This window comes from Onthophagus taurus, chromosome 3, assembly GCF_036711975.1.
Source record: "Onthophagus taurus isolate NC chromosome 3, IU_Otau_3.0, whole genome shotgun sequence".
Taxonomy (NCBI): domain Eukaryota; kingdom Metazoa; phylum Arthropoda; class Insecta; order Coleoptera; family Scarabaeidae; genus Onthophagus; species Onthophagus taurus.
The window spans coordinates 29,747,438-29,762,414 of record NC_091968.1 but is presented as its reverse complement, the minus strand read 5'-3'; the positions used below and the strand labels follow the sequence as shown (position 1 = coordinate 29,762,414).

General features: G+C 31.2%; 2 protein-coding genes and 1 long non-coding RNA gene across 3 annotated transcripts in view; 2 read left to right on the top strand and 1 right to left on the bottom strand.

Moving 5' to 3' along the window:
* LOC111420022 (acid sphingomyelinase-like phosphodiesterase 3b) overlaps positions 1–13,270 on the top strand; it is a 147,927-nt gene extending 134,657 nt beyond the window's left edge. The window contains exons 6-8 of the mRNA XM_071194777.1: positions 11,942–12,137; positions 12,372–12,675; positions 12,729–13,270. Of these exons, the coding sequence (XP_071050878.1) occupies positions 11,942–12,137; positions 12,372–12,675; positions 12,729–12,960 (732 nt within the window). The 3' untranslated portion in view covers positions 12,961–13,270. The remainder of the gene's footprint in view (positions 1–11,941; positions 12,138–12,371; positions 12,676–12,728) is intronic.
* Positions 4,199–5,490, top strand: LOC111420018 (isoaspartyl peptidase/L-asparaginase-like). Its single transcript, XM_023052921.2, has one exon. It carries the CDS (start codon positions 4,464–4,466, stop codon positions 5,457–5,459), a length of 996 nt encoding a protein of 331 aa, XP_022908689.2. The 5' UTR covers positions 4,199–4,463; the 3' UTR covers positions 5,460–5,490.
* Positions 13,271–13,537: 267 nt separating the features above from the next.
* LOC139429242 (uncharacterized) lies at positions 13,538–14,680 on the bottom strand. The gene is made up of 2 exons (XR_011639907.1): positions 14,319–14,680; positions 13,538–14,196 (listed from the first exon to the last, which is right to left on the bottom strand). It is a non-coding gene; the product is annotated as an uncharacterized lncRNA (long non-coding RNA).
* Positions 14,681–14,977: the final 297 nt, after the last annotated feature.

Below are 14,977 nucleotides of genomic sequence, written 5' to 3'. Positions count from 1 at the left end.
TAATTATACGTAATTGTAAGCCGATTTATTAGTCATTTAAATAATAAAAAAAAATGAAATTGCCGAGTTTTTTGAATGAAATGTCCCGGTCAGTACTTACACTATTATGGCAACCCTAGTTTAGCCGCACGTCTCGGTTGGGTCTAAACTTGGATTAACCCCTCACCTACCAGAATTTAATTTATAAAACGTCATTTATCACCCAGCGGTACTTTTAAGTCTCACTATTCTAATAATAATCACGTTAGCTTTGATTAGCTGGACGTATAGTTCGTTTTTTTTCTATAATACTTGTCAATGTAAATTTTTTAGGGTTTCTGTTGGTATTATCTAGGACCCTTATAAAATGTATGTTGTTTTCCTGATTTTTAGTAACATTTTCAGCAACTAAATAGTTGAGGTTAAAATACTAATAAATTTTTAAATAAATACGATTTTAACGAAGTACATATTTGTTGTAAAAACGTGCTACAAAGTAATTAAATAGAACAAAATAACTTTTCTAGGTAAATAAATTTCAAATAAACACCCCACAACATTTTTTATGCACCTTTTCTTTTTGAATAACGAAAGCTCAAACGTCAATGTGACATATTTACTTCAAAACATGATAAAACAAAACTCCCTGTTAATTTTGCCAACTTTGCAACAATTTGACAGGTATTATAGAAAAAAAAAATGAACTATAGTTCGTTTTTTTTCTATAATACTTGTCAATGTACATTTTTTAGGGTTTCTGTTGGTATTATCTAGGACCCTTATAAAATTTATGTTGTTTTCATGATTTTTAGTAACATTGTCAGTAACTAATTAGTTGAGGTTAAAATACTTATAAATTTTTAGACAAATACGATTTTGACGAAGTACATATTTGTTGTAAAAACGTGCTACAAGGTAATTAAATAAAACAAAACACCTTTTCTAGGTAAATAAATGGCAAATAAACACTCACATTTTTTATGGACCTTTTCTTTTTGAATAACGAAAGCTCAAACGTCAATGTGACATATTTACTTCAAAACATGATAAAACAAAACTCCCTGTTAATTTTGCCAACTTTACAACAATTTGACAGGTATTATAGAAAAAAAAATGAACTATAGTTCGTTTTTTTTCTATAATACTTGTCAATGTAAATTTTTTAGGGTTTCTGTTGGTATTATCTAGGACCCTTATAAAATTTATGTTGTTTTCCTGATTTTTAGTAAGATTTTCAGTAACTAAATAGTTGAGGTTAAAACACTAATAAATTTTTAAATAAATACGATTTTAACGAAGTACATATTTGTTATAAAAACGTGCTACAAAGTAATTTAAATAGAATAAAATACCTTTTCTAGGTAAGTAAATGGCAAATAAACACCCCACAACACTTTTTATGCACCTTTTCTTTTTGAATAACGAAAGCTCAAACGTCAATGTGACATATTTACTTCAAAACATGATAAAACAAAACTCCCTGTTAATTTTGCCAACTTTACAACAATTTGACAGGTATTATAGAAAAGAAAATGAATTATAGTTCGTTTTTTTTCTATAATACTTGTCAATGTAAATTTTTTAGGGTTTCTGTTGGTATTATCTAGGACCCTTATAAAATTTATGTTGTTTTCATGATTTTTAGTAACATTGTCAGTAACTAATTAGTTGAGGTTAAAATACTAATAAATTTTTAGATAAATACAATTTTAACGAAGTACATATTTGTTGTAAAAACGTGCTATAAGGTAATTAAATAGAACAAAACACCTTTTCTAGGTAAATAAATGGCAAATAAACACTCCACATTTTTTATGCACCTTTTCTTTTTGAATAACGAAAGCTGAAACGTCAGTGTGACATATTTATTTCAAAACTTGATAAAACAAAACTCCCTGTTAATTTTGCCAACTTTACAACAATTTCACAGGTATTATAGAAAAAAAATGAACTATATACAGGGTGCCCGGAAGTTGCGTTCATATATTTAAAGGTGTGATTCTACATAAAAAATCATGAAGAAAAGTTCATATAAAGGTGTGTCCTAAAATGCTTCCTAAGGGAGGTAGAGCGGTTTGAAGAAGACGTTCAATATGTGGTTATTTCTCATTATTTCAAAAACTACTAGGGTTAGAAACACGAAATTTTGCATATCTAGCTATTTTTACGGGGCGAATACGATAATCGAATAAAAAATTAGAAGGAATGTGCAGTTGCGGAAATAAGGGGTAGGGGGCGCAATTTATTTCCCATATTTCTTTTTTGCTTTGATCTTTTCACTATTTTAACCTTAAAATTAGAATCTACGAAAAAAAATACATAAAAAATGTTCTGCTTATAAAATGGTCTACGACCACTCGTTTTCAAGATAAATAATACTAAGTAAAATACTGCACATAAACATGTGTATTAAACTATCACTAAAAATCTTAGTAGGCTCCTTTCATTTGTTGATCTTTGCTGTCAAGCGGTCGATAAAAAATTATTTTAGTGCAACAACCACTATACATAATTTACGTTTAATTAAATCAAAATGGTTCAACACTCAAACGAAGAGATGGCAAACATTCACTTTACGTACGGTAGAGCTGATGGAAATGCCAGAGAAGCACGAAGATTGTACGCAGAACGATCTCCAAATCTACAACTTCGCTGTGAACGATTCTATTCATGAAAGATTGTGTTAAACTGGGCGCTTTAAGGAAAATCGTTACGACTGTGGAAGATCTTGCACTACGAGGACTGTAGAAGTGGAAGAAAGGGTGCTCGATGCAGTAGCTATCAATCCTACGGTAAGCACTAGGAGATTATCGGTACAAGAAAATGTGCCGAAAACTACCGTTTGGGAGGTATTTAAAGATCAGCTACTGCATTCATATCATTACCAAAAGGTGCAGGCCTTAAAACTCACCGATAGCATCCCAAGACTACAGTTCAGTCGTTGGATTATGGAACAATGGCGCCATGACAAAAATTTTCCGGAAAAAGTGTTGTTTACCGATGAAGCTGGATTTACCCGAGGTGGCATCATTAACTTCCATAATATCCATGTTTGGGCCGATGAAAACCCATACAATGTTTTAGCCACGAAACATCAAGAAAGATTTTCTATTAATGTATGGGTTGGTATTATTGGGAATCATTTAATTGGTCCGCATGTACTTGATAACCGTCTCAACGGTACAACTTATCTTAACTTTTTGCAAAATCCCTTGTTTGAACTGATGGAAGAAGTGGTGTATCAAACACGAAGGGAAATGTGGTTTATGCATGATGGGGCTCCTCCTCATTTCAGCGTTCAAGTACGGCAATATTTAAATGAAACCTACCGTGAAAGATGGATAGGTCGAGGAGCGCCCGTAGCATGGCCCGCACGTTCGCCGGACTTGAATCCCATGGACTTCTTTCTCTGGGGCTACCTTAAATATTTAGTGTATGCAACACCAGTTAACAATGTCGAAGAGCTAGAACAACGTGTAAGGGACGGTTGTAACACTATTCGAAACAAACAAAGTATTTTTTGGAAAGTAAGACGTTCATTAATTAAACGAGTGAGATGTTGCATTGACATGGATGGTGGAATTTTTGAACAAATCTTATAACTTTTTTTGGTGTTATTCGTTAAAAATTTAAGTGCTTTTTGTTAATGTTTTAAGTTAAACTTTTTATTTTTGTTAAATTGTTACTACGTTTTGTTTAGATTGTTTTTATTAAGGTTTTGGTAAAATTTTAAGTTATTATGAAAAATTAGTAACAATCATCTTTTGAATCATTTTGATAAAATTAACCATGATTCGCAGACATTTTTGTAGACAATGTACGAAGTAATTTTTTATCACCCATTTGACAGCTTAAATCAAACCAATGAAAGAAGCCTATTAAGATTTTTAATGATAGTTTAATACACATGTTTGTGTGCAGTATTTTACTTAGTATTATTTATCTTGAAAACGAGTGGTCGTAGACCATTTTATAAGCAGAACATTTTTTATGTATTTTTTTCCGTAGATTCTAATTTTGAGGTTAAAATAGTGAAAAGATCAAAGCAGAAAAAAATATGGGAAATAAATTGCGCTCCCTATCCCTTATTTCTGCAACTGCACATTCCTTCTAATTTTTTATTCGATTATCGTATTCGCCTCGTAAAAATAGCTAGATATGCAAAATTTCGTGTTTCTAACCCTAGCAGTTTTTGAAATAATGAGAAATAATCACATATTGAACGTCTTCTTCAAAGCGCTCTACCTCCCTTAGGAAGCATTTTAGAACACACTTTTATATGAACTTTTCTTCATGATTTTTTATGTAGAATCACACCTTTAAATATATGAACGCAATTTTCGGGCACCTGTATATGTATATTTTGCGAGATTTTTAAGTACCGCTGGTTTTGACATTTAACAGATGTCATTTAGAAAACGTCAATTTCAAATTAAATTTTAAACTTAAAAAAAAATAATTAAATAATAAAATTCCCGTGTATAATGAAACTTATTAATGCTATTTTAAAAAGTCACACATCACACCAAAAATATGAAATTAAATTCGAATTAAAAAAAAAGCATATTATACCAACCTTAATAGTTCATGGAGGTGTTGGTAACAATTTAAGCAGATTAGCTCCTAATAAAATGGAAGAAGTTAAACGAGCTGCAATGGTCGGTTATAAAGCAATGACACGAAGCGGAAGTGTAATTGGTGGTATTGAGGAGGCGATGAATTACATGGAAGAATGTCCTGAATTTAATATCGGTGTTGGATCGATGATTAACGATGAAAATGAAATTGAAATGGATGCGAGTATAATGGATGGGAGAGGGTTAAGGGTCGGTGCGGTTGGTTGCGCAAAAAATATTTTACATCCAACCAGTTTGGCACGAGGAGTTATGGATTTCACACCTCACGTCCTTATCAGTGACGAAGGAATCAAGTATTTCGCGAAATACGCGAAAACTCGATTTCTAAATAACGACTTGTTAATCACCGATTTAGCAAGGGATTTATTTCAAAACCCTTACGATAATTGTGACGTTGGTAACGCTGGTGTTATCGCAATTGACCACGATGGACATTTAGCTGCCGCCACCGGAAACGCTGGTCAACCCAAAAAACCAGCTGGGTCTTTAACGGAAGCCGCGCGAGTTGGATGCGGAATTTACGCCGATAATAATATCGGCGCTGTGGCCGTTGCCGGAAATAGTCAACATTTAATGAAATTTCTTTTAGCTTTTAAAGTGTACAAAAGCATGATGTACGGATTAAATCCAAAAGATGCTTTAAAAGAAAACCTCCTCTATCTTAACGCAAAATTTTCTTCAAACGGAGGTGGAATTGTACTTTCAAAATGGGGGGATGTCGCTATTCATTACACAACTCCTCAAATGGCCTGGGCTTTTCAAAGGGGTGATAAAGTTTATTTCGGATTGAATAAGGGCGAAATGTTTGTTGAAAAATCTTGTTATAATAAATCAGCATATTAAGTTTAAATAAAGAATTGATTATGCAACCCAATACGCAATGTCGATAAAATAGAATTTTTTTACAACAAATATATTTAATTACAATAAACACGATTACAAAAATTGTAAACTTTATTTATATAGTGAATTATCTTTATTTTATAAATCATAAGTAAACCAAGATTGAATTCATCAAATATAAATTTAATATAAAAAATAAATTTGGCATATATTAAGATTAGCTGTCCCTCTTAAAAATCGATGAATTTTTTTTTAATCGGTAAGAAATGACTCAAAAGATGTGTTAATGATAAAAAAAAAGTGCGGAAAAGTGTAGTACTTACCGAAAAATCACTTTAAAGTTGCGATTTGACGTTTCTTTTTGGAAGTTAAAAGCAATGTTAAAATTGCATTTTCGTATTAAATTCTAACCTGAAATTGTTTAATTTATACCCACGCACAAAATAAAAAGTTATTTTCACTAAACTTGTTGAGATTACAACATATTTTCTGATGAAAACCTTGTTTCTTAGGCTATCGATGCAGAACGACAATTAAATGGCGTTAGATAGAATTGTTTCTACCAAATGTGTATTAATAGACTTTGTGTTAATGGATTGTGTATTAATTGATCTGTCAAATGACTGAAAGCTCTTTACAATCTTTATGTTGTAAATATAAATGATAAATAAGTATAGTAGCTTATTTAATAGTAGGTTAGTTAAATTAAAATAGTTATTAAAAAAGACATGGTTACAAAATAAAAATAAATAAATGGCCCGTGTGACGATAGCAACAAACTGTGTATTTAACCAAATGACAATTACAACTGACAACACAAGCAATGTTAACCATGTATTTTCTCGTATTAAATCCTAACCTCAAATTGTTTAATTTATACCCACGCACTAAATAAAAAGTTATTTTCACTAAACTTGTTGGGATTACAACATAATTATTCATAATGACACCTATGTGAAGTTAGCCCCCAATTAAACAGAATTTTACATGTATAGTATTTTAATTATAACATGAGAACCAGTGAACCGATTTCGATAAACAATGTCTCATTCGAAAGCTTAATCCTTGGCCAATACGAAAGTGGAAATGCCCGATTGACGATGTGACGATAGCAACGATAGCAACAAACCTTCCAACAACAAATTTTTATCCGCAATTTCCTATCTATTTTACTATAGTAGACGCCACGAAAGCTGGCAATAAATCATCGTTTTCCGTTCTTACAAATGCCATACGTAGTAAATTAAAATTCACAAACCGCTAGAGAGTATTATGTGTTAGAAAGAGATAGCATTAGTTTAATATGTCTGCTGTACAGTTCAAATAGCCACGTCGAAAAAGTACGTCTGTTCTTTTAAGGGATGTCACTCTACAATTATAACCTGAAATTGAAACGTCTTCTGAGCGTTGTCAAGAATTTGTTGACATTTTTAAAAGCCGAAAATATGTTTTCTTTCAAAGGAAAATCATTAAATAAAAAATCTATGATGATGTTTTAAATTGTTTTCGGCATACATACGCGAATGAAGGAGAAACTAGAAACTTAGAGAAAAGTGCTACTGCTTGCGGAATTTCCGTAAGAACCACTTATCGAATCAAAAATCGAGTTAAAACCGCATCATTAGAAGGATCCTCTGTATCCTCACCCCAAAAAACACGTAATAGGCAAAAAGTAAGGTCGACTGATATTGATGACTTTGTGAAAGACCCCATACGTCGTAAAATTTATATAAACCACAATAAACTACTTCCTGTTACTGTAAAATGTCTCAAAGAGGAGCTTCGTGAAAACAATGTCTTCAGTTTTTCAGCTACTAACCTAAGACGGTGCTTGAAGTCTATAGGATTTACATATACCATTGACAATAATAGAAGAGGTTTGATGGAGCAACCGCATATTATGTCTTCTCGTGCAAAATTTTTGAGACTATATATGGAAAATAAGACTGAGGAATAAGACTTCTTGCTGAAGGTTCAGCAAGAAGAAGTTGGCATGATGACAATAAAGAATCTATTAGAAGAAAAAATATTAGTGAAGGAAAAAGATATATTGTTCTGCATGCTGGTAACAGCGAAAGATTTATTGAAGGAGCAAATTTATTGTTTGTACCTACTTCAAAAAAAAAAAAGTTGATTATCATGATAACATGAACGCTAATTTATTTAAAAAATAATTTACAGAACAATTGCTGCCAAACTTAGAAAATCCTAGTATAATTATCCTTGATAATGTATCTTATCATCCAAAATTAATCCAAAGAATACCCGCTACTACATGGCGCAAGGAGGAACTTCAAAGTTTTTTAAAAGCTAACAACATTGCATATAATTCTAATATGCTTAAAATGGAACTATATGCGTTAGCTAAAGATGCCCAAGTTACCCAAACGTATGAAATTGATGAATTGGCGAATGAGTGGGGCCATAAAGTGCTTCGATTGCCACCTTATCATTGCCAATTCAATCCTACTGAATTAGTTTGAGCAAAATGTAAACTTTTTTACAACCAGCATAGTGATAGAGATGGATATGGTGATGATAAGGTTTTGGCAATGTGGTCAGAGGCTTTGTCACACGTAAACGCAGAGGAATGGCGTCATTAGATTAATCACGTTGAGAAAGAAATGGAGTCTTTCTTGGTATTAGAAATCATCTGGAAAGAGTGCAGGCGCCATTAATTATTAATTTAAATCAGGAGAGCAGTGATGATGAGGATGATATGGACTAATTATAAATATTAAATAAAAATTATTAAATATTAAATATGAATTAAATATTAAATTAATGTATTAAATATTAATTATTATTAAATAAATTAATAATTACATAAACTTTATTATAAATTAATATAAACGCTTTTTCGCTGGTTAACCTCTCCTATCTTTGACAATGTTTGACATATAACCTCTATTACTAACATAACCTACATTCAAATGTATGTGGTGAAATAATCTAAGTCGTACGTCCATATCTTGATTCATACGATTTTTAAACGTCAAGTCACTGCCAGCTCTCGTGGTTTCTACTATAGCTGATATCTTTCTTATTATTAGATATAGCAGAACACTAAATGCACCATATGAAAGCTTGATTCTTTCTTTATGAAATCGTCGGTCCTCGTTTGCCGATATGTTAATATTAAAATCAATAAGAGATGAAGAACACCGCTCTGTACGTAAAATAGCTTAATATTACCAAACTTCAAGCCCTTGTTTGTTGTTATCAAACCGGATTTTAAAAAACTGTGTTCACAATCAGAAAGAACGCTCCTTCAAATATCTTAATCCGGGTTTTTGTCGGTCAATATCTATTAGCATCATGGTTAAATCACCTTTAATATACATCTCTATATACAGAAACATTTAATTGCTCTACCTTTAAACAACTTTCTTATTTGATATGAGGAAAACTATAGAAGTATATCATGAAGTTATAGACTTACACAAGGACGTTTTTGGTCAAAAAATTGTAGATAAGATAGATCTATACTTCTATAGTTTTCTCCCTATCAAATAAGAAAGTTGTTTAAAGGAATAGTAATTAAGCGTTTTTGCGTGTAGGGATGTATATTAAGGGCGATTTAAGCATGATGCCGATAGACATTTACCAACGAAAACCCGGGTTAAGATAGTTTAAAGAGCGCTCTTTCCGAGTGTGATAATAGTTTTTTAAAATTCGGTTTGATAACAATTGCACAAAGGCTTGAAGTTTGGTAATTTTAAGCTATTTAATCTAAGTACAGAGCCACCGCTTTGTAGTTTAAGTACAGATTGATCCTAGTATTAACTATCGACAGACAAAGACCGGTTTTAGATAGAGAAAGAATCTCTAATTATTATCTCGAATTATCTCTAATAATAAGAAAGATATCAGCTAAGAAAGTAGATACAAAATTACGGATACAAGTTTGTTGCTATCGGACAAATGTGGAGGAGGCTGAAAACTAGAATTCGTAAACATAAAACTAAAGAAAATTCCAATATTTTTAAGCACCACATAAAGACTGAACATAATATAAATTATGGAGGAGTTGAGCTTTTTCATTCGTGTAACAAATTATAAAAATAATAATAACTATCTACGTATGAATGAACAAGTTCAACTTTTCTTGGTATAATTTTACAATATACATGTTGCTTAAAAATCGTCAATCTTGCTTTTATCGATGTAATATCGCCCAAATAAGAATTTTGTGTAGAAATTAGATTTTGAGTTAGGTTAATTTACGTTTAAACTAGCGAACATTTCCCAAATGTTGGATTAGATATGGAGAAGGGTGTGGGTCAAATATAAACACCAGCTATAAAAATAAGAATAACTATTTATAGGAACTCAATCTGTTTTTACAATTGATGACTATTGTTTATTCTGTTCTTAAGGTGGTCCCACACGACTGGTGTAATTGGCAAGTACGCAAATATTTGTGTAAACATTGGATGGATACTCATTTGCGATTTCCTCGAGGTCCCGTTGCTCAGCTGGCTTCATAGGGTCGTACTTACATAATCGCAGCTATTCGATAAAATTCCGCCGCCTTATCAAGCTTCTTCGCTGTGCACGATTTGTGGAAAATATATCTGGCAAGATTCCCTGGGAGATGACTTTTAGTACGGCCAGATCATGACATATGTACTACTCTTCGCATGATGCTAGGTGGATTCGATGGATTTGTAACTTAAAATATGCAAAAAAGTTGCCTTTTCGAAACGATACAACCTTACAGCACCTTCCATCTTTTTTGTTTCCGAGTGGAAACGTGCCCATTACACACCCACAAGTACCCATCAATTGCGTTTCTACTTTAATCTTTTGAATTTCTCCCAAATAAGGTTTATTATTCTTCTCTTTCAGATTTGACGAATATTTCACCCTACGTTATGACCTTTTGATGTTAAAACTTTGTAACTACTAATGCCCGACTCGAAATCTCTCGCGGGGTAATTTCAATGGTTGTACGCACATAATTAGTAAATTTTGAAATCGGGCATTTCCACCTTCGCATTCATTGCAGATCATACTTTCGACCGAGATTTTGATGACTAAAATTGGTCAATTAGTTACGGAGATAATTGATGTGTTTAATTAATTCGTTTGTTGTGTTTTAATCAAAATCCTTAAATATTTCGAATCGGGCATTTCGACAATAGCATTCAGCCAGACACAAACTTTCGATTGAGATATAAAACATTAAAATCCGTCAAACTGTTCTCTAATTATAGTCGATTTAGTTTAAATTAATTTTTTAGCACGAGCTTTCACACGTGCATAAACAACGAGCCGAAGACGGTGTCATTCCGAGGGCTGTATAAACTTAGCGGGAGAGAATTGAAATCGAGCATTTTGTAATTTCCATAGAAGACACTATGACGAATCGAGTGACGTATAGATCTTGATCATCGGGTACATTGTTTACGAGTTATCACCACTTAAAGAAGGTCAATTTTGTGTTATTTTCGTGTATCTTCGCATTATTTTGGCGTTTTATCGAAATTCGAAAGAGTTTTCAAATCGGGCATTTCCACTTTCGTATTGGCCAAGGATGAAGCTTTCAAATGAGACATTTTTTATCGAAATCGGTTCACTGGTTCTCATGTTATAATCAAAATACTGTACCTACATGTAAAATGCTATTTAATTGGGGGCTAACTTCACATAGGTGTCATTATGAATAATTATGTTGTAATCTTAACAAGTTTAGTGAAAATAACTTTTTATTTTGTGCGTAGGTATAAATTAAACAATTTCGGGTTAGGATTTAATACGAAAATACATGGTAAACATTGCTTGTGTTGTCAGTTGTAATTGTCATTTGGTTAAATGCACAGTTTGTTGCCATCGTCACACGGGTTATTTTTTTATTATTATTTTGTAACCATGTACACGTCTTGTTTAATATTAATTTTTAATTAATTAACTATTTTAACTTATGTAAGGTACTATTAAATAAGCTATTATACTTATTGATCATTTATATTTACAATATAAAGATATTTCAGTTGTTTGACATATCAATTGATACACAATCTATTAACATAAAGTCTATTAACACACATTTGGTAGAAGCAATTCTATCTAACGACAGGTAATTGTCGTTATGCATTGATAGCCTAAGAAATAAGGTTTTCATCCGTAAATATGTTGTAATCTCAACAAGTTTAGTGAAAATAACTTTTTATTTTGTGCGTGGGTATAAATTAAACAATTTCAGGTTAGGATTTAATACGAAAATGCATATTTAACATTGCTTTGAACTTCCAAAAAGAAACGTCAAATCGTAACTTTAAAGTGATTTTTCGGTAAGTACTACACTTTTCCGCACTTTTTTTTTATCATTAACACATCCTTTGAGTCATTTCCTACCGATTAAAAAAAAAATCATCGATTTTTAAGAGGGACAGGTCTTCTTTAATTAAATTACGTCATTATGACATTTAATTTTTTTTTAGATATTTAAATTTTGATTACAAAAATTCTTTTTCTAGGTTTACATCGTAGGTCATATGCCCCCGGGGTTAGATGAACGTCAAAGGGGTGCCTCCCATCACGAACATCTCGCATTCACCGATCACAACAATCGGAAATATTTAAAATTAATTCGAAAGTATTCGAGTATAATACAAGCACAGTTCTTCGGACACCTTCATTCGGATTCATTTAGAGTTATTTACAATGAAAAAGGTAATTAAGAATTGGTATTTGTTTGTTACTGAAGCAAAAAGTGCACCCACAGTATTAAATTAATTAATTTTGGAACTAAGCATTCTCCCTGTTTCATAATTGGAAAAGCAATTCAATTAGAGATCCTCGTTTCGACGTTTGTTTGGTAGAATTGTTTGTCGTAGTGAGTGGCACTTGCTAAACAGAATACGAAAACATTTACTGCAAACATTGTTGATTTCTTTGTGTTACCAGGTCATCCTGTTTCTTGGATTATGTTATCGCCCGCTGTTACACCTCGGAGAACCACCGACGGAGCTAATAATCCTGGGTTGAGGTTGTATAAGTTTAAGAAAGACACCGGACAGATTTTGGATTACACTCAATACTATTTGGACCTTTCTCAAGCTAACGAAGATCAAAAAATCGAACCCGAGTGGTTAATCGAATACAATTTTTCTTCGTATTATGGAATTTCGAACATCACACCACTTAGTTTGCACACTTTAGCGGAACGATTGACTTCGCAATCAGGAATTTACGACTCAACCTTTAAAAAGTATTTTTTTATATTATGTTAAATGATAAATGATTAAATGTAATTGTTTTTAGTTATTATCGAGCGAATTCAGTGAAGATGCACAAAGATCATCATAATTGTGACGCAAATTGCGCCCACATTCATTTTTGTACGATAACAAGGGTGGATTATGAAGAACACGAAAATTGCATGAAATTAGCTCCCAGTGCTTTAGCTTCAGCATCAGGATCTCAACAAAACGTACCGAAAATGTTGTTAATAGATTTATTTATGTTTTTTGTAGCTTTAATAATTTTTGTGTGATTTATGAATGTTTTAATTCGATGATTTTGAGGTAAAAATAGCTCGAAATTGATTTCCTTTAATTTAAATATTCGAGCATGCTCAGTATGTAAAAATATTTTTGTATATCATTCGATGAACCCTGTGTAAATAAAGATACGATTGTGATTTTACTTTAAAAGAAAAAAAAGACTTAAAAATAATAAGGAAGCAAAGAAAAATGTATGTTGTGTAAAAAAATTATGAAATAAAAATAAAAAAACGATTATCTAGCTTTACATGTGGATCGATATTTAACAAGACGTATTTACTGTAAATATTTAAAAGGAATCGTAAAAAACAATTTATGGTGCACTTTGTAAATGTAAAGAAGTAAAAAAATATTAAAACTTAGGTAATAAAGTTTTTTAAAAAGATGCACACCAAAAGAAGATTTTAATTTTTAAGAGATCTAAAAGAGTACTCCTGCCACAGCAAAAGACGGAATTCACAAAAAATGAATGAAATGGGAGATAATAAAACATAAAAAAATATATCCAAAGAATTAAAAAAAAAAATGTAAGAAAAAAACATTGTCTTGTGTGATATATAAAAAAAATTAGGTATAAACGACTTTATTGATAATATCTGTATTTTTATATCGTTGGAGTGAACCTTGTACCATTAAAAAAAAATTAAGACGAAAACTTGGACAAAAACTTTTCGAAAAAACTTCGATTATAGTGTACGTATACCAAAAAAGTGGTCGACCAAAAAGATTCTTTCCCTACTTAAAAAAAATCGTGAAAAAAGAAGCAGTAAGTTAAGCGATGTATTAAAAAAAATATAACCGATTACTGTTGTGAATTTTTTAAAAAAACATATAAATAAATGTGTTTTTGTGCGTTTTTATTAATTATTATACGAAGACGTGTTATTGCGACCGATTGTGTTTATAAAATGAAACTTTTTTGAAAATAAATGAGAATAAATAACGTTGCTATATTATTAGTTTAATTTCAATTTTCTATTTGAATCATTCAATTTTTATTAACTATTTGCATGTTCACAGAAAATAACTACTATTAAGTACTCAAGTAATATTATCTCAAGAAGAAATCACTTTAAATTTGTAAAAACATTCCTACATTGAATAGTTTTATTATGTAAATAATAAATTATAAAAATTGTGACATCATTCCCTCCTTTATTTCTAAAACTCCAATTATAACGACGTTTCGGGAAATGTTCCCATCATCAGGTTAATAATACTCTTATCTAAAGAAACACGAATTACTAAACTAAAAATAACATAATTACTATTACAAACATGAAAAACAATCTACATACACTTAACTCACAAAAGATTTTTTGTTTAGTTTATAGAATATGATTCTTACCTAAGACTATTATCAATTTTTATCACTAATTGTTTCTTAAATTTATTCCGATACATCTTATCATGCTTACGAATCAAGTCTAAGAGAAATTTTCATACAAGGTCAGATAACAATTGTATTCCTTTGTCCGAAACCTGTTTTCTCTCCCATATTCTATTATATCACTAATTTATTTAAAATATCCGCATAATGTGCCCCTATTCTTCCTACATCGGTTTTAAAATTAACTGTTTTATTATTATTTTTTGTTATGAAGATTGACTCTAAATTTTTCCTTATTTGTATGCTTTTATTTGTTGTTAATATCTTAGGATTATCGAAATCAAACTTATGACTTAAAGTTACAGAATGTTGGCACAAAGCTGTTTTGTTTTGAATTTTGTCTAAAAATTGGCTTATTCTTTTTGTTCATATCTCCTTTCCCATTTTCTGCATCTGCATTACCGGCTTTTTGATGATTATCTTGTGGGGTTGTGTTATTTGTTGTGACTTCTAGTTTTTGTATATTATTTAATATCGTAAACCATGAGTTATTGATCAAGTGCTTGGGATAAAAATTATTTAACAAAATATCATACATTTTTTGTTTTATTTCTTTCAAAAAGGGTTTATCTGTCCATTTTATCGCTCTATATATGAGTTGTTTGGTTTCAAATACC

Excerpts from the sequence above, each read along its gene's own strand:
- LOC111420018 (XM_023052921.2), top strand. The coding sequence starts at position 4,464 with ATGAAACTTATTAATGCTATTTTAAAAAGTCACACATCACACCAAAAA.